Below are 21,111 nucleotides of genomic sequence, written 5' to 3'. Positions count from 1 at the left end.
GAACTACATCAAACTAAAAAACTTCTGTGCAGCAAAGAAAACCATCAAGAAAATGAAAATGCAACCCATGCAATAGAAGAAAATACTTGTAAACCACATAACACATAAAAGGTTTATATCCAAAATATTCAAGGGACTCATTCAACTCAATAGGAAAAACCCAAATAACCTAATTAAAAAATAGGCAAGGGGTGCCTGGGGGCTCAGTCGGTTAAGCATCTGACTTCGGCTCAGGTCATGATCTTGTAGTTCATGGGTTCGAGCCCCGCGTCAGGCTCTGTGCCTGGAGCCTGCTTCAGATTCTGTGTCTCCCTCTCCCTCTGCCCCTCCCCCGCTCACATTCTGTCTTTCTCTCAAAAATAAATATTAAAAAAAATTTTTAAATAGGCAAAAGACTGAAATAAACATTTATTCAAAGACCTACAAATGGACAACAGGTACATAAAAAGGTGTTCAACATAATTAATCATCATAAAGGAAATGCAAATCAAAACCACAATGAGATCACATCATACCTGTTTATCAAGAAGACTAGAGATAACAAATGCTGGTGAGGATACAGAGAAGAAGAAACCTTTGTACTGTTGGTGGAATGTAAACTGGTACAACCACTATGGAAAGCAGTATGGGGGTTCCTCAAAAAAATAAAAATAAAACTACAATATGATCCAGTAATCTGACTTCTGGATATACCTCCAAAGGAAATGAAATTATTATCTCACACAATTATACGTACTTCCATGTTCATTGAAACATTATTCAAAATAGCCAAGATATGAAAGCTTAACTCTTCACTGATACACAATGGACAAAGAAAATGTGGTATATACATAAATAAAAATGGGGCAATACTCAACCTTAAAGGAATTTTCACCATTTGTAATGACATGGATGAACCCGGAGTAACGAGGCAAAAAGAATTACAAAGACATAGGATGCTCACACCCAAGTTTGAGTAAACGAGATCAGGTAAATAAGTATAGAGGGGGCAGGGCCAAGTCCCCCAGGATAGACAGGGAGGGGCAAAGGCCCCTGTGCAAAGGTATTAGGTATTCAGGGCAAGAATGTCTGGCAATTTAGTACTGTAGCAGAAAGCTGCTTTCACTGGAAGGAAGGACCAAATTAGGGAAACAGGTAAATAGGGCTATAGACAGCTGCCCAGAGAGAGCTAATTAGCAAAAGAAAGGTGCCTTGTTAACCCTGAGGCAGCATGTTCTCTGTCTTATCCCCTGGGCTGGCTAAGATAAACAAACCTGGAGCCTCCTGTTTGCAGTTATCATCCAACTGCCCAGCGGGGCCAGGATTTTGGTTTATATTGACCCAAACCCCTAACACCGTCTCTCTTCAAAACCCCCTTTCCCTCCTGCCCATGAGTTAATGTTCACAGATTCATTGTCTCTTTATGCACACCCATCACGTTTGCAAGTAAGATGAATTAGGGTGTGAGGACCTAATGTATAATTGGTGACTATAGTTGATAACACTATATTGTATAATTAAAATTTGCTAACAGTAGAAGTTAAATGATCTCACACATAAAGTAAATATGTGAGGTGATGGCTAGGAATAATCCTTTCACAATGTATAGCAGATCATCATTTTGTACTTTTTAAATATATTTTTGTCAATTATACCTTCATAAAGGTGGAAAAAGGTTTTAAATGCATATGTAGTTTCATTAACTAGGAAATATATTCATGATATGTCATTAAGTAATAAAGTTATTTTTTTAAAAATGTGTGATTGGGGCACCTGGGTGACTCAGGTGAGAGTCCGAATTGGGCTCAGGTCATAATCTCACTGCTGGTGGGTTTGAGCCCTGTGTTGGGCTCTGTGCTGACAGCTCAGAGCCTGGAGACTGTATCTCCATTCCCTCTACTCCTCCACCCCCGCTCTCAAAAATAAATAAAATGTTAAAATATTTTAAAAGAATGTGTGATTTAGTACCTAGAAACAAAAAATGCATATACCTAAAAAACTAGAAGGGTATGTATCAGATTAAGAATGACTATCTGTGGATGGACTTATTGCTTATATTTTCTGATTTTGCTATAATGAACTTGTGTTCTTTTGGTTGTTTTATTTTTAAGAGCACCGTTGCACTTATCTAAAACAGGCAAAAAGTAGCTTCTGATAGGTAGGGTATTGCCTGGTTCTCCTTTCAGAGAGATCTTAGAAGATAATGTTGCCTGGCAATTTTAAAATACAAAGTTGTAGTGCTTTATAGCACATTCATTCGACAGTTTTCTGAGTGCTTCATGGCTCCAGATCTGCCAGAGCAAAGAAGAAACAACCCCTGTGATCCCAGTTCAGGATGCAGGTGGCACCCACATTAGGAGATAGTTGTGTTTTGTTAGTTTTTAAAGACTTTACTTTTAAAACATTTTTATCTTGGGGCGCCTGGGTGGCGCAGTCGGTTAAGCGTCCGACTTCAGCCAGGTCACGATCTCGCGGTCCGTGAGTTCGAGCCCCGCATCAGGCTCTGGGCTGATGGCTCGGAGCCTGGAGCCTGTTTCCGTTTCTGTGTCTCCCTCTCTCTCTGCCCCTCCCCCGTTCATGCTCTGTCTCTCTGTCCCAAAAATAAATAAAAAAAAAAAAAAAAAAAAAAAAAAAAAAAAAAAACATTTTTATCTTAACAGCAAAATTAAGAGGATGATACAGAGATTTCCCATATGCCCCATCCCCGCATGTGCATTGCCTACTCTATTAGCAACATCGTCCACCAGAATAGTACATTTGTTATCCACCGACATATTATAATCAATGTCCATAACTTCTGGTTCACTTTTGAGGCTGTACATCCTATAGGTATGGACAAATGTATAATGACATGGATCCATCATTATAATATCATACAGAGTATTTTCACTGCCCTCAAAATCCTGTGTGCTTCTCCTATTTATCCTTACCCCCCGCTTTTTGAATATTAGCATAAAACTTAATTACGGTGCTTCAGAGTTTTCGAAGCACTTTCACCAACATTTTTTCCACTTTTACTGTTAATTTTTTATTATACAAATCTCAGTTAGATAGAAACCTCCAATAGTATTACCACCAGTTTACAGATGAAGAAACAAGTCTGAAGAGGTTTAGGGACTTTCCAAGCATCGATACCAGCTCTTATTACAAATCCAAGACCATCCCTTAAGTCGAAATCATCAGTGTTTCTCACAGGGAGTACTGCAAATACCTCCTTTCCCTATATAGTAAACTTTTGTAATATTAAAAACACACAAAGAAAACCACCCCCAAATCTATTTTATTTGGAGTTGGGTGGGAAGAAGAAAATGCTTGCCTTACTCAATCTATCCGAATTTTCAATCCCATTGCAGAATAAGTGTAGCTGATATGTAGACATGTAACACATCCACTGCCTATTCTCATATCATCAAAAAAAGGAATGCCAAGTTATTTTCTGGAAATATGTTTTGGAGCAAATGGATAATTTGGTGATTAAGGAAACAGATGGAGACTAACCATGATACGGAGACCTACGTACCACCCAGGGTCCTATAATGAGGAATCTGAACTGAGACCAGGTCATCTGTAGGCTTCTTGTTGGCCAAACTATTCAGATGTCCCTAAGGGAGGGAGCAACTAGGCCAACTAAGGAGAGATTCCCAAGACTGAGATTCTGCCCATGGGAAACTAGATGAAGAAAAATTCAAACTGAATTCCACATCCCTACCGGTTTCGATCAGACACAGTTGCATCAGTTTAGCTCTGTACCTCTTACAATACACCAGAATACTTCCTGTGTTCTTGTAAAGTAATCCCACTGTGTGCTGTGGTTACTGGCTTCCCTCCTTCCTTGATTTACTTAGATAAAGTATGTACCAGTGTATCACTATGTGATGAGCTATACTTTTATTTTTGGCATCATTTTCCTAAATATTTTCATTAAGTACGATTTTGGCTATATTAAAAATTATTTAGAATACTTACTAATATCTTCTTAGAAATCCAGTTTCTGCATAAGGAGAACAGGGTTATAGATACTACCTACCAAGAGGCTTTGTTCCAGGGACATGTCAAATATCTAAATAAATAGAGCTGGCTAGGCAAACTGCCTGACATAGAGTACATATTCAATAACTGCTCATTTCTGTCACTACCCCAGTCCATAAAACTCATGTGACGCACTCCAGGACCCTTATTAAGTGGCAGAGTGAACTCTCCATTGAAGACCCATGATGAAAGAAGTCATGAAAATGAAAAATCATGGATTTCCAAGGAAGATGGTGGAGTAGGGGGATTCTAGGCTCCCCATGTCTCACAGATAAACCTAAGTAACACCCACATCAGTATACAAACCCAGAAAACAACCTGAAGACTGGAAGAACAAACTCTTCACAGCTAAATGGAGAGAAGAGGCCATATAGAAAAGGGCAGAGACGTGGCTGGAAGTCAAAGTGACCTACAAGACTGTCCCTAGGAGGGAAGGACTCATGGTCACGAAGGGAGAGGAGCAGACCTCATACCAGGCACCCAAGGCATGGGGGACCTGCGCTGGGAAGACAAATCCCCGTAACATTTGGCTTTGAAAACCAGAGGAGACTAACTTTTGAATTTTTATAATCAGTGGGGCTTAACACCTGAAACTTTAAAAACCAGCAGGCTTAGCTCTGAGAGAGGTGGAAGGCTATAGGAACCTGAGTCCTCACCCTTAAAGAGACAGTGTAACAAACAGCCTGACTGAGGTACAGCATAGAAGCAGCAGTTTGAAAAACACCTAAGGAATACAGGAAGGACATTGGTTTGCTAATATCAGAGCTTGTGTTGGAGGGGGTGGGGATCTTTAGGAGAACAAAAGAATTGGCAGGTACCGTATCATCCCTTACTCCCCAACCTAGCTATATGGACAGCTGCAGAAACCAGCACAGTGCAAACACTCTATACCCAGCTGTGCACTCTACACCCACACTCTTGTGGACCTGCCCCCTCCACCCTAGCCTCGCCAAGAGTTTTCCAGAAGTTCCCCTACCACAGGTGAAAACCACATACCTTGCTGGCACTATATAACACACCCCTATATTTTCCTGCAGACCCACTTCATCCAACATGCCCTGGGCAGGCGTCCATCCAAAGAGGATGGGAGAGTGAGAAAGCAGCCCCAGCAGGGGCCAGCACCTTCCCAAAGCAACTACTGCCCTGGAGAAAGGGGAAGAAAACCAAACACACATAGCGTCAGACTGCGGCCACAGCGTTAGGCTGCAGGCAGACGTCTGGTCTGACTTCAAGCTCTGCCCCCCCCTCCCCAAGAAAGCAGCTCAGGGAATAACACTGGGAGAGCATCCTGCAACTTGGTGCTACTGCATCTCTGGCAAATGCCTGGTCTGACTGAACTCAAGCCTAAGGTGGCCCCAGACTGGCCCACTAAGAACATAGGCAACAAACCCTGCCCGCAAAAGGCAAAGAGTCACTGCAGACATCTGGACTGAAGTCACAATAGTAGAGTATACACAACACACCTAGGAGGCACCCCTGAAACAACAGATTCTGATGAAAAGGGGACATTGCATTTCAGGGCCCTAAAGGACCTCTTCATAGGGCCACTACTTTCAAGAGCAGGGGACACAGCTCAATTGCCAAGCACATAGAAACAGACACAGACAGACAAGATGAGGAGACAAAGGAATAGGTCCCCAAACAAAGAAGAAGACAAAATCACAGCCAGAGAGATAAATGAAAAAGAGATAGGTAACATGCCTGATAGAGAATTTAAAGTCATGGTCATGAAGATATTCACTGGACTTGAGAAAGGAGTGAAAGACCTCAGTGAGACCCTCAATAAAGGGATAGAAAACATAAAACAGAACCAATCAGGGTTAAAGAACTCAACTGATATTAAAAATACCCTAGAGGGAATAAATAGATTAGAGGAAGGAGAAGAATCCATCAGCAACCTGGAGGACAAATTAATAGAAAATAGTCAAGCTGAACATGAGAGAGGAAAAAAAAAACCAATAATAAGAAATGAGAATATATTAAGAGAACCCAGAAACACCATCAAGCGTAACAACATCCACATTATAGGGATCCAAGAAGGAAAAAGAAAGAGGGAGAAAATTTGAGTAAATAGCTGAATACTTCCCTAACCTGGGGAAGGAAACAGAAATCCAGATAAAGACGACACAGAGAGCCCCCAACAAAATCAACCCAAGAAGGTACACACCAAGACACATAGTCATTTCATGGCAAAAAGTAGTGATAAAGAGAGAATTTTAAACGCAGCAAAAGAAGACAGTTACATACAAGGAAAATTCCATAAGGCTATCAGCTGATTTTTTAGCAGAAACTTTGCAGACCAGAAGAGATTGGCATGATATATTCAAAGTTCTGAAAGGGAAAAATGTGCAGCCAAGAATTCTTTATCCAGCAAGGCTATCATTCAGGATAGAAGAACAGATAAAGAGTTTCTCAGACAAAAACTAAAGGACCTCTACAAGAAATATTAAAGGAGACACTTTGAAAGCAAAGGAAAGACTGTAAGTGAAAGTATAAAAAGTAGGAAACACAAAAGCAGTAAATATGAGCATATCTGTAAAAACCAGGCGAGGGATTCACAAAATAGAATGTAAAATGTGACACCATATTCCTAAAATGGTGGGGGGCTAGGGGAGGAATAAAGAATGGGTTCAAACTTGAGCAACCATCAACTTAATATAGATTACAATATTGCAGAAGAGGATATATAGAAACCTAATGATAAACACACATACAAATGCTGATTCCAAGGGGCATGTGCATCCCCATGTTTATAGCAGCACTATCAACAACAGCCAGATTATGGAAAGAGCCCAACTGTCCATCAACTGATGAATGGATAAAGAAGACGTGGTGTGTGTGTGTATAAATGGAATACTACTCAGTGATCAAATAGAATGCAGTCTTGCCATTTGCAACAATGTGGTTGGAACTAGAATGTATTATGCTAAGTGAAATAAGTCAGAGAGAACACAAGTATCATGATTTCACTCATATGTGGAATTTAAGAAACAAAACAGATGAACATAGGGGAAGGGAAGGAAAAAGAAGATAAAAACAGAGGTAAACCAACCATAAGAGACTCTTAAATACAGAGAACAAACTGAGGGTTGCTAGAGGGGAGGTAGGTGGGAGGATGGACTAAATGGGTGATGGGCATTAAGGAGGGCACTTGTTGGGATGAACACTGGGTGTTATATGGAAGTGATGAATCACTAAATTCTACTCCTGAAACCAATATTGCACTATGTTAACTAACTTTAAATAAGTTAAAAAATTAAAAAATTTAAAAACCAGTTATAGCTATGCAAAGAATAAAGAGAAAGTATTCTGAGTATATCACTAAAGAAGACACAAAAGCAGGAAAGAGAGCAGGGGAAGAAAAGATTTTTTTTTTAAAAAAAATCACAAAAACAACCACAAAACAAGTAAGAAAATGGCAATAAATACATATCAATAATTACTTTGAAAGTAAATGGCCAAACACTCCAAAAGAGATAGGGTGACAGAGTAGATTAAAACAAGACCCATCTGCCTGTCAGACACCATTTCAGACCTAAAGACATCTGCAGATTGAATGTGAGTGGGGAGAAACATTTATCATGTAAATGGATGTCAACAGAAAGGGGTAGCAATACTTAAAAAAAGTATTTTTTCCTATATAAGTTTTTATTTAAATTCGTTAGTTAACATGCAGTATAATACTAGACTCAGGAGTCCAATATAGTGATTCAGCACTTCCATACATCACCTGCTGTTCATCAAAACGATTGCACCCCTGGGATGCCTGGGTGGCTCTGTTGGTTAAGTGGCCGACTTTGGCTCAGGTCATGATCTCAAGATTCATGAGTTTGAGCCCCACACCGGCATCTGTGCTGACAGCTCAGAGCCTGGAGCCTGCTTCAGCGTCTGTGTCTCCCTCTCTCTCTGCCCCTACCCTGCTTATGCTCTGTCTCTCAAAAAAAATAAACAAAAAATTTTTGTTTAAAAATGCACTCCTTAATCCCCACTACCTACTTAACCCACCCACCCCCACCTCCCATCTGGTAACCATCACTTTGTTCTGTGTAGAGTCTGTTTCTTGGCTTGCTTCTCTTTCCCCCCCCCCCCTTGCTCGTTTGTTTTGTTTCTTAAATTCCATATATGAGTGAGATCATATGGTATTTATCTTTCTCTAACTGACTTATCTCACTTAGCATAATACTCTCTAGCTCCTTCCATGTTGTTACAAATGGCAAGATTGCATTCTTTTTGATGGCCAAGTAATATTCCAACACCACACACACACACACACACACACACACACACACACACACACACTCTTTATCCATTCATCAATTTATGGATACTTGGGCTGCTTCCATATCTTGGCTATTATAATTTTTTTTTTCAACGTTTTTTATTTATTTTTGGGACAGAGAGAGACATAGCATGAACGGGGGAGGGGCAGAGAGAGAGGGAGACACAGAATCGGAAACAGGCTCCAGGCTCTGAGCCATCAGCCCAGAGCCTGACGCGGGGCTCAAACTCACGGACCGCGAGATCGTGACCTGGCTGAAGTCCGACGCCCAACCGACAGCGCCACCCAGGCGCCCCCAATCTTGGCTATTATAAATAATGTTGCTATAAATATCAGGATGCATGTATCTCTTTGAATTAGTATTTTTGTATTCTTTGGGTAAATACCTAGTAGTGCAATTGCTGGATCATATGGTAGTTATACCTTTTGCAGAACCTCCATACTGTTTTCCAGAGTGGCTGCACTAGTATGCATTCCCATCTACCATGCAAGAAGGTTCCCCTTTCTCTACATCCTTACCAACACCTGATTGTTTCTTGTGTTGTTGATTTTAGCCACTCTGATAGGTGTGAGGTGGTATCTCATCATGGTGCTGATTTGCATTTTCCTGATGAATAATGTTGAGCATCTTTTCATATGTCTGCTGGCCATCTATAGGTCTTGTTTGGAAATTTACCATTCCTGTCTTCTACCTTTTTTATTTTTGTTTTTTAAATGTTTATTTATTTTGAGAGAGGGACAAAGGGCAAGAGCAAGCAGGGGAGAGGCAGAGAGAATCCCAAGCAGACTCCACCGTCAGCACAGAGCCCAACACAGAGCTCAATCTCACAAACCAGGAGATCATGACCTGAGCCGAAATCAAGAGTTGGATGCTTAACATACTGAGCCACTCAGGCACTCCTGCCCATTTTTCAACTGGATTGTTTTTTGGGTGTTGAGTTGTATCAGTTATTTATATATTTTGGAGACTAACCCTTTGTCACATATATCATTTGCAAATATCTTCTCCCATTCCATAGGCTACCTTTTAGTTTTGTTGACTGTTTCCTTTGCTGTGCAGAAGCTTTCTATTTTGATGTATTCCCACAGTGAATTTTTGTTTTTGTTTCCCTTGCCTCAGGAGACATATCTAGAAAAATGTTGCTATGGCTAATGTTAATTAAGTTACTACCTGTACTCTCTTCTAGGACTTTTATATGTTTCAGGTCTCACATCTAGGTCCTTAATCCATTTTGAATTTATTTTTTGTAAATGGTGTAAGAAAGTGGTCCATTTTCATTCTTTTGCATGATGCTGTCGAATTTTCCCAACACCATTTGTTGAAGAGACAGTCTTGGAAGAAATAGACTTTAAAACACAGACTGTAACAAGAGACAAGGAAGGACACTACATAATCATAACAGGAACTATCTAAAGAGAAAATATAACAATTGTAAATATTTATGTACCAAACATGAAAGCATCCAAATATATAAAGTAGTTAACAGCGAACATAAAGGAACCAATTGATACTAATATAACAATAGTAAGGGACTTTAACACCCCCTTATATCAATGGACAAATCATCCAATCAAAAAAATTAATGAGGAAACAGTGGCTTTGAACGACATACTGTACCAGATGGATTTAACAGATATATTCAGAATATCCCATCCTAAAACAGCAGAATACATATTCTTTTCAGGTGCACATGAAACATTCTCCAGGATAAACCACATATTAGGCCACAAAACTAGTCAACAAATTAGAAAATACCGAAGTCATGGCATGCATCTTTTCTGACCACAACACTATGAAACTAGAAGTCAACCACAAGAAAAAAATTAGGAAGAGCACAAATTCATGGAGGTTAAATAACATGCCACTAAATAATGAATGGGTCAACCAAGAAGTCAAAGAGGAAACCAAATTAAAAAAATACATGAAGACCAATGGAAGTGAAAATACAATGAGTCAAAATTTTCGGATGCAACAAAAGCAATTGTAAGAGGGATATTTATAGCAATATGGTTCTACCTCAAGAAGCAAGAAAAATCTCAAACAATTTAACATTACACCTAAAGGAGCTAGGAGAAAAAAGAGCAAATAAAACCCCAAACCAGAAGAAAATAATAAAGATAAAAGAGGAAATAAATGATATAGAAACTAAAAATTGAACAGATCAATGAAACCAGGAGCTGGTTCTTTGAAAAGATCAACAAAACTGATAAACCTCTAGCCAGACTAATCAAAAGAAAAAAAAAAAGAGGAAGCACAAATAAACAAAATCTCAAATGAAAGAGGAGAAATAACCACCATAGAAACACAAACAATTGTCAGAGATTATTATGAAAAATTATATGCTGACAAACTGAATAACCCCCAAAAGACGGATAAATTTCTAGAAACATACAACCTACCAAAACTGAAGCAGGAAAAAATAGAAAACTTGAACAGACTGATTACCAACAATGAAATTGAATCAGCGATCAAAAAACTCCCAACAAACCGAAGTCCAGGACCAGAGAGCTTCACAGGAGAATTCTACCAGTTAAAGCAGACTGAATACCCCTTCTTCTCAAACTATTCCAAAAAACTGAAAATAAAGAAAAACTTCCAAATTCATTCTATGAGGCCAGTATTACCCTGATGCCAAAAATCAGATAAAGACACCACAAAAAATAAGAACCACAGGTCAATATCTCTGATGAACATAGATGCAAAAATCCTTAACAAAATATTAGCAAATCAAATCCAACAATACATGAAAAAATCATTCAACAATCAAGTGGGATTTATTCCCACAATGAAAGGGTGGTTCAATATTTGCAAACCGATCAACGTGAAACATCACATTAGTAAAAGAAAGGATAACAACAATATGATCATTTCCATAGGTGCAGAAAAAGCATTTGACAAAGTACAGCATCTGTTCATGATTAAAAACCCTCAACAAAGTAGGTTTAGAGGCAACATACCTCAACATCATAAAGGCCATATATGAAAACCCACAGCAAACATCATACTCAATGGTAAAAAACAGACTTTTTCCCCTGAGGTTAAGAATAAGACAAGGATGTTCACTCTCACCACTTTTATTCAACACAGTGTTGCAAGTCCTACCCACAGCCATCAGACAACAAAAAGAAATAAACGGCATCCAAATTGGTAAGGAAGAGGTAAAACCCTATTTGTAGATGACATGATACTATATAGAGAAAACCCTGAAGATTCCAACAAGAAAATACTAGAACTTATAAATTCAGTAAAGTCACGGGATACAAATCAATATATAGAAATCTGTTTCATATCTATATACTATTAATGAAGCAGAAGAAATTAAGAGAATAGTCCCATTTACAATTGCACCAAAAATCATAAGATACCTAGGAATAAACTTAAGAGATGAAAGGTCTGTACTCTGAAAACTATAAAATACTGATAAAACAAATTGAAAAGGACACAAACAAATGAAAGATATTCTACGCTCATGGTTTGGAGGAAAAACATATTGTTAAAAATGTCTATATATTTTTTAATAAATAAACTTCTAAAAATGTCTATATTATGCAAAGCAATTCACAGATTTAATGCAATCTTTATTAAAATATCAATAACATTTTTCACAGAACTAGAACAAACAAACCTAAAATTTGTATGGAACTACAAATAACCCCCAATAGTCAAAGCAATCCTGAAAAACAAAACTTGAGATATCACAACTCCAGATTTCAGGTTATATTGCAAAGCTATATAGACACATAGATCAACAGACAAAAATGGACACACAGATCAACAGAACAGAGAGGCCAAAAATAAACCCACAATTATATAGTCAATTAATCTTTGACAAAGGGGAAAGAATATACAATGGGGAAAAGAGTCTCTTCAACAAATGGTGATGGGAAAACTGGACAGCTACATGCAAAAGAATGAAACTGGACCACTTTCTTATACCATTCACAAAAATAAATTCACAAGGGATCAAAGCATCAAAGTTCTAGAGGAGAACACAGACACTAATTTCTGTGACATTGGCCATAGCAACATTTTTCAAAATATGTGTCCTCAGGCAAGAGAAACAAAAGAAAAAAATAAACTACTGGAATTACACTACAATAAAAAAATAAAATAAAAATAAAAAAAACTTTTGTACAGCAAAAAAAAACCATCAACAAACCAAAAAGGCAATCTAGGATATATCCGATAGGGGGTTAATATCCAAAATGTGTAAATAATGTATACAATTCAACATGCCCAAACAAATAATCAAATTAAAAATGGGGCAGAAAACTGCATCGGACTTCAACTCACGTCGTGATCTCAGGGTTTGAGAGCTCAAGCCCTGCTTTTCTCTCTCCCCCTTCCCTTCTTCTCCCACCACTGGAATATTATTCAGCCATGTAAAAGGATGAAATCTTGTCATTTGTAACAACATGGATTGATCTAGAGGGTATAATGCAAAGTGAAATAGTCAGAGAAAGATAAATACCCTAGGATTTCATTCATGTGGGGGATTTAAGATGCAAAACAAGTGAACAAAGTAAAAAAGAGACAAACCAAAAAAGAAACCCTTAAATAGAGAATAAAATGATGGTTACCTGTGGCAGGAAGAGGGGGTCAGGTGAAATAGGTGAAAGGGATTAAAGAGTACACTTATCGGGATGGGCATTAAGTAATGATAGAATTATTGAATCACTATATTGTATACCTGAAACTAGTAACTGTATGTTTATACTGGAATTAAAAGAATTTAGAGGGAAAATTGTGGATAATCTCAAGTATTTGTAGTCATTAGTTGGCCCTTTATCTTCCATTTAATCTTTGTCTAGACAGTAAAACAATTCCAACAGTGACCAGTTAATTTCCTCTTCAGCACTCCTCATTCTTCAACATTGACACAATATTAAATGGTTGAATAACATGGCCAGAAAAATCCCATGACTCTTTGTGCAGTTCAGACATATGTGGTTTTAAATATGTCTTCTTTCCTTGGCTCGAGTACACAGTAAAAATGCCTTCAGATCACAGCAATAGCAAGTATTCTCAGTCAGATTACTTAGAAACAAGTCAAAACTAATTCCAATGAGCAAAAATTTAATCTGCAAAACATGTTCACATCTATTAGTCTCATTACTCATAGATAAAAATCCACAAAATGGGGAATCATAATACATCCAGCAAAAATGAGACAGAAATATAACTGAAGATTAACCAGTGGCCCTCATTTCTCTATTTTAAAAGACTGATAAAATTTCAAAAGATATATTCACATTTTCAACCTAGAACATTTAAGTGTGGTAAATAGAAAAAAAAATTTTTAACATGATACTTTTCTATATGAATTATTGTATGCCTTTCCCTCCCACACATTTTGATACCTTTCCATAGTTCTCCATTTTCTTCCTAGCTCAGAACAAGCCATATCTCCCCCCAAATAAGAGATTCATCAATAGCTCCCCTCCCCCAAGACTTCAATCTGATTTTCCTAATTCATCTGAAATTGATGTAAATCAATGTCTTCATCACCATCATTGTGCCTAGAAAGTTGCTCTAGCTACTTTAAACACCAACGAATGAAAAAATATCATTAGAGATTTCCTACATACAGCAATGAGGTGATCAATTTATCTGAACAACAAAAACCCCTTGAATCTAAAATTTATAGTCAACATGACCTAACTCACAGAAAGCCCTAACTTTTTAGAACAAATTTTATTTTAGATCACTGTCCAGAAAATTCTATGTTGCCATGGATACCCCTGAGACTGAATTTCTCACCATCCTCCAATATATTATACCTTACCTTTCATTGGTGGCTTCATTAGAGATTCCTGATATGAATTCATCTAGATCATCTCTAAAGAATTAAAAATGTGTATGATCAGACCCCAGTGGCTTCATAGCCAAACTTCTGTTTTAACTTAGCTTTGTTGTTGTTGTTGTTGTTGTTTGTTTTTTAGAATTCAACCAGCTTACAAATTGAAGACTCCCTGTAACTATTTGTAAATTAGTTATTTGGAAACTGGCATTTCCATTTTCCTTAGAAATGGGTTTTTTTTTTAAATAGTAGTAATGAAAATCTCTGGCTTAACAAATCAAAAAAGCCTAACAAATCAAGGCAAGTACAATTCTTTACTGCTAAATTCAGTTCTCCTGAAACTGCACTGAGGTTGAATTTACTTCAAAATATAGCTTCAGGGGCGCCTGGGTGGCGCAGTCGGTTAAGCGTCCGACTTCAGCCAGGTCACGATCTCGCGGTCCGTGAGTTCGAGCCCCGCGTCAGGCTCTGGGCTGATGGCTCGGAGCCTGGAGCCTGTTTCCGATTCTGTGTCTCCCTCTCTCTCTGCCCCTTCCCCGTTCATGCTCTGTCTCTCTCTGTCCCAAAAATAAATAAAAAAAAAAAAAAAAAAAAAAAGAATGGTCATGTTTTAGAAAAAAAAAAACAAAAAAAAAAAACAAAATATAGCTTCATTTTGTAGGTATACAGCCTTTCAGCTTATTTCCTGATTATCAAGTTTCTTCACTGTATCCTTACTCTTCGTGTGTCATGTAAGTCTCTTCTGTTCCTGAGTTTGGTTCAAATAACCAAGCTTGAGTCAGGGGTTTCCTCAAATATAATGATGGGTTTATATCTGAAACACCAGCTTTAGATGATTGTAAGCCTCTGGAGGGAAAGGGGACAGACCAAGGTCTATGAGCTCCATCCTTTTCTGCTGAGAGCTCCACAGTTACCTGTCCACTGCCACCTCTCGCTCAAATAATAGGATCCTCTCTTTACCTGGTCTACTCTAGCAGAGTCTCACACACATATATTATGAGAGTATCCTAAGAAACTTTGGCTTCTGGTTACTAAGGGTCAAAAACTATGAGCAGGAAGTCTCCCTCTTCTGACATGTTCCTCCTTTTATCCCCCCAACTTAGACCCCGAAAGAAAGACAGTTATTTACAGAAGCTTACAGTCTCTTATGGAAACCTCTTATTGCCACCAATGCTAATACCTTTCGGCACTCAGATCAGTCAAGTCAACTCACCCATGGTCATCACTGTTGTCAGAGGAATCCATAATTCTGCTAAAGGGTAAAAACATACAAAAAATAAATTCAGACATTCTGGAAAGCAATCAGTTTCTTCTTCCTGACAGAATTTTATGACATGAAAAGTAAAATCATGAGGAAACATGACAAAATGACAGAAACATTGTCAGGGTACAGCAATGAGGCCTCTGAGATAGCCTCTTGGCTGTGTGTGTGTCTGCCCCCTGGAAAGAGAAGGAAAGAATTAAGGGAGGTATAATTTTTGTGATTAAACCTCCTTTCTCCTCCATTTTGTCAACCGTTCACATATTCTGGAATCCGTTTGGGAAATAGGAATGATCTGAGCAAAAGGATGGGGAGGGAGATCCAGATAATAACTAATGAAAGGATACAGAGATAAAGAAAATGCCACAACAATAAATATTCCAGTTTCAAGGACTAGTCCCTGATCACCATTTGGTAGAGAAGAAACTAGTAGGTAGGTCAAGAATTGCCTAAATAATGGGGCACCTGGGTGGCTTAGTTGGTTAAGTGACTCCTGATTTCAACTCAGGTCATAATCTCATGGTCCATGAGATTGAGCCTGCATTGGGATCTGTGCTGACAGTGCAGGGCCTGCTTGGGATTCTCTCTCTCTCCCCCCCTCTCTCTCCCCCTTTCCCCCATGCTCTCTCTTTCTCTCTCTCACACTGAAAACAAACAAACAGACAAACAGGTATTCAGAATGGTTTCTTTTTCTCTCAATTCATTTTACGAAAAGGTATCTGGTTAAATTATCCAAAGTCAAGACTCCTCACCACCAAACCACTGGCTTGGATAACTTAATTTCTCTACAATTTAATTTTCTCATCTGTAAAATAAAACACATTGAAAATGCACTTTACATTTGTCCAGGTCATAAAATCATGCTGTATGTTCATCATATCACAAACATTACTGGTTTTTAGGCAGCCTGCCCTCTTCACCAAATGTTATACCAAAAATACCAATGTGACAACATGGAAAAAAATCATAAATTTCAAAAACACTTCAAGATTCTCAAAGTACTAAATTTCTATAATTTCCTAGGAAATCTTGGATTCCTATCCATAGGAGAGTCTTCCTCCCAAAACTATAGAAGTCAAACTGAAGTATGGATTTAAAAAACTAACAATAACAGAAACCCTGGGAGAAGCCAGAAGACTGAGAGCTGTCTCCTGTGGTGGACAGACTGAGGAAAAAGTCTGATACAGGCAGTCTTGAGGGGCTTAGCGGGAGGGAAATGTTTAAGTTCTTTTCTTGCTTTTCCTGAGTTGCTTGGAGACAATAACTGCCATTCTCAGTAGAAACCAGAAGCCACTACCCAGATGTAGTTAGGATAAAATTTGGGTAGCATTATGGCACCTGGGTAGTTCAGTCAGTTGAGCATCTATTTCTTGATTTTGTTCAGGTCATGATCCCAGGTTTGTGGGATCAAGCCCTTTGTTGGGCTCTGCACTGAGATGGAAACTGCTTAAGATTTTCTCTCTCTCTGTCTCTCTCTCTCCCTCCCCCCATCCCTCTCCCCCACTCACATGCTTTCTCTCACTCTAAGATAAAAAAATTTTTCATTGGCATTAGGTTAGCTGATGAAAACAGGGAAGGGCTAAAGAGCAATCCTTGGGCCTTCACTCTTCCACCCTTTTACCTCCAAAAGTCCCAGGTGAACAACCAAGAAGTCTGCCGTCTCCAATGCTGCTTTTGTCCAAGACCTTAAAGGTAGCATATCTTGACAAGAGAAATTACCTGGATCACAGTGTTTCACCATTATGCAGAGTCTCTGTCCCTAGGCTATCACCTCCCTTCATGTTAAATTTACTGAGAAAAACATACCTTAGGTCCTAGGTTTCAACAACAGTTACTATATAAAACGTCACCCAACCCAGGATACTTTTGAAAGTGAAAAGGATATGTTATTAATAATTTTGCTGAGACAACAGCCACAGATTGAGATTTTCCCAAGAAAATCTTCAGTCCTTCCCTAATACAATTTACCAGTCAGAGGGCTCAATGGCCACAAGGAATATGAGCTCACAAATCAAAATAGTTAGATACCTGATGAGTACGACTGAAAAAGAGACACAACAAACTGAACAACATATACCATCTGAAACAGAACTATTGGAATATACTGAACAAGATTTTCTTTTAACATGAAATTTATTGTCAAGTTGGTTTCCATACAACACCCAGTGTTCATCCCAACAAGTGCCCTCCTCAATACCCATCACCCACCCTCACCTCCCTCCCACCCCCCATCAACCCTCAGATTGTTCTCAGTTTTTAAGAGTCTTTTATGGTTTTCCCTCCCTCTCTAACTTTTTTTCCTTCCCCTCCCCCATGGTCTTCTGTTAAGTTTCTCAGGATCCACATAAGAGTGAAAACATATGGTATATCTGTCTTTCTCTGTGTGACTTATTTCACTTAGCATAACACTCTCCAGTTCCATCCACATTGCTACAAAAGGCCATATTTCATTCTTTCTCATGAACAAGATTTTTAAGTCAACATGAGAAATACACTTAAAGATACAAGGGAAGATGTTAGTAAAATGAAATAAGAATAAGAAATCGTATTGAAAAACCCAAGAGGATATCTTAAATGTAAAAGTCAAATTGTTGAAATAAAGAATCACTTCATGGCATAAACAGTAATTTGGATACATGTCGAAAGCAAGTTAATCCAGAGTTGGAAGAAGAGGTTGAGAAATCCCCAGAAAACAGAAGAGACCACAAAAGAAAAACCAGTTGATATAAAGGATAAAAACAGATCTCTAACACCTGGACTCTAGATAACAAAATATATATATTTTTTTTTTAAATAAATTTCCGAAAATTAAAGAAAATATCACAAAGTGATGTTTCATCTAACAAACATTTAAATGGTATTTACTAAGTGCCAGGTATTGTCCTCATGCTTCACAAATATTTCAATTGGTCCTCAACCTTCAAGATAGTTACAATTATTATTTATTTTAACCAATTCACAGATCTTGAATAGTCATGTTTCTAATATCCACCATACTGATTTATAAGCCACTCATTGCTAATAAAATTTTGTGACCTTCCCTGTGGTAATTTACAGTGTTTCAGGTATTGATTGAAATGGGACAATGGAAGCCCTTGCAATGACCATCTCAAAATGGTCATCCCCCACCAGCCATGGACAGAGCATCCCCCATAAGGGCATCCAGCTGTCCTAGAGGGAAAGCTTAAAGTGACTGTAACTGGCATATGCATATTGTTAATGGCATACTGTCTAAGCAGTAGTAGTATAGGAAATTGTAAGCATAAAATAGTGTCTTTAAGTTGTGAGTTTGCTGAATTTCATTTATGTATAGTTTACACTCATTATGAAAGAAGGTGTATATATATTCCCTATTCAATTAACCTTGAATTGTGCTTAAAATTTGGTAACATTTGCATCTTATTACTTACTTATTATTTCTTTGATGCATGAACCAGAGATATAAAGGGTTCCTCTTTAATCTCTGCATGGTATTGTCTTGTGGACAACCACAATCTACAATTAATCTGAAAAAAAAAAAAAAAGAAAACCACATATGACTTTTATTCTCAGGATTTTTAAAATACATAGGATACTTGCCCTGTTAGGAAGAAAGTCACATATAGAACCTACCAGGTATGCATTGGCCTTTCTAAAGTCTTGAATCTACAACTTATAAGATCTACAACACTGTAAAATTTTATCATTCCTCTGAAATATGTATTCTGTATTTTATTTTAGTTCAAGGAATGGAAGAAAAAGTTTTTTGAATATTCAATAAAGTTTAAGTTTAGTTCAAAGACAGAACACTTTAAAGACTGCTCTTTTGCTACATAGGACACAGCAAGTGAAATAAAATGATTTTCAAACCAAATTTACATCATCATAGTGATTTATGATATTTCCATCTTGAAACATTCCATAGCATAAATCAAAGGAGTGGTAAAGCAAAGATATGTCCTTCAACATTTCACATAGCAGATTTGTGGCATGCAAGGGAACTGGAAGTCACTGGAGAATAAGACATTGCCAATTACATTGCCAAGTTACCAAATAGGCAGACTGAAATGTGCCACAAGGCCCTAAATTCTTGGCAAAGAGCAAAAAAATGAAAACTGAAAAGTACTTTTTTCATAAATAAGTCAATTGGGGCATAAATTTTTATTTTGAGTTTTGGGCTTGAGAGCAAGCCACCTGTAAATGCTGTATCTTCAAGAGGTATCACCTCATGGACAGTGGGAGTAGGGATCCCAAAGTTCTTTTCCAGAGGTGGCCAGGAAAACCAATGTGGACCAAGACAGAGCCACGTGTCTAAGGATCCTCTGTCCCTGCAAACCTCAGATCTGCTTACCTACAGGTAGGGCTGCTTTCAAGGGGCCACAGCAGAAGGGAGGTGGAGCACAGAAGGACTCAGATCTTGGGACTTGAATACAACTTTTCCTAAGTGGAAGCAAATATTACTCAAGATCCTATTATCAGTATTCTTTCCTGGATACTGCCTTTAACTTTTTTCTTTTAAAAAATTTTTAATTTCCCCAAACCAAGCCCGTTAAGTCAAATCTTGTCCCAATTCCTGGCCAGCAACAAGGTTACTGCTTTTTGGTCCTATATTGGCCTAGAACACCCCCATCCCTGCCCACACATCACCATCTCACATCCCCTCCACCTCTGGTTCCCTGGGGATGAGGAGGTTCTTTCTGGAAGGTCACTGGGAAGAAGTGAACATTTATTAATCGCCCACTGCTGAGCACAAGGCAAAACTTGCCATCTATGGCCACAAAGACCCACACCTGCCCCTTTCCCCCCACCTTCAGCCCTCGCTCTAAGACATTCTTCTGTCTTTGAGGATGAAGGACAACATTAGCCAACATAGAAGGCAGAGGATGGGATGCCTTTGTCCAGAGACACCCTCCCACCCTTAGGTCTTTACCTGGTGCTGGTAACAAGCTAGTACTGGAATAAGAACTCCGTGTCCATGGCAACCCCAAACAACAGATTCCAGGTGGTCCTGAGAGTGTAGAAGAGTGGGGAATACAATGAACTTGGTTCCACACTGATTCCAGGTAGTTCTGAGATTGTAGTAGTACGGTGGGGAATACAGTGAACTTGGTTCTAGGCTATAGGGTCTTAAAAACAGATGCTGTTCTCCTTAAAGATGGGGGTACCAAGATCAAAGATCCCAGGATAATAATCTCAGAGAAGATTGTCTCACCTTATACTTTTTATTTTGCAAGAAAAAGAATGATCAAAGAGCTAAATGTTTTCTAATATAAAATTTGACTAAAATATGCAAGGTTGACACAGGACCCAGGACAAAAATTATTTCCACAAACTATCATTTCATGGGATTGAGAAGAAACAATCAAATATTATTTGTGAATTTAAAATACACCCATTATCCTGGTAGAGTAAATCTGAGAAGGTGGAAACAAATGCCAAAAAACAAAAACAAATATAGAAAGTTTTAAAACTCTAGATGAGGAGAGCCTGGGTGGCTCAGTCGGTTAAATAGCCGACTTTGGCTCAGGTCATGATCTCATGGTTCGTGAGTTCGAGCCCCGCATCATGCTCTGTGCTGACAGCTCAGAGCCTGGAGCCTGCTTCAGATTCTTTGTCTCTCTCTGTCTCTGTCTCTCTCTCTCTGCCCTCCCCCACTTGCTCTCTGTCTGTCTCTCAAAAATAAACATTAAAATTTTTTTAAAAAGCTAGATGAAACATTAGAATTTTCTATATGAAAATTATAATATAAAAATTACCACAAAAATAATTAAGAAAGATCTGCT

General features: G+C 38.3%; 1 protein-coding gene across 4 annotated transcripts in view; it reads right to left on the bottom strand.

The window, feature by feature from the left end:
- LOC131486637 (phosphatidylinositol 3,4,5-trisphosphate 3-phosphatase TPTE2-like) overlaps positions 1–20,871 on the bottom strand; it is a 166,476-nt gene extending 145,605 nt beyond the window's left edge. For 2 of the 4 annotated variants that reach the window (XM_058686542.1, XM_058686544.1), the window contains exons 1-5: positions 20,259–20,870; positions 19,680–19,768; positions 18,760–18,855; positions 15,302–15,340; positions 14,074–14,127 (exon numbers count right to left, since the gene is read on the bottom strand). In XM_058686542.1, coding sequence (XP_058542525.1) covers positions 14,074–14,127; positions 15,302–15,340; positions 18,760–18,818 — 152 coding nt within the window. In that variant the 5' untranslated portion in view covers positions 18,819–18,855; positions 19,680–19,768; positions 20,259–20,870. Of the gene's footprint in view, positions 1–14,073; positions 14,128–15,301; positions 15,341–18,759; positions 18,856–19,679; positions 19,769–20,258 lie in introns of all 4 variants that reach the window. The other 2 variants (XM_058686548.1, XM_058686554.1) reach the window with 2 other exon arrangements.
- Positions 20,872–21,111: the final 240 nt, after the last annotated feature.

Source organism: Neofelis nebulosa, chromosome 1, assembly GCF_028018385.1.
Source record: "Neofelis nebulosa isolate mNeoNeb1 chromosome 1, mNeoNeb1.pri, whole genome shotgun sequence".
NCBI classification, from domain to species: domain Eukaryota; kingdom Metazoa; phylum Chordata; class Mammalia; order Carnivora; family Felidae; genus Neofelis; species Neofelis nebulosa.
The sequence above is the reverse complement of the archived record's forward strand: the minus strand, read 5'-3'. Positions and strand labels throughout refer to the sequence as shown.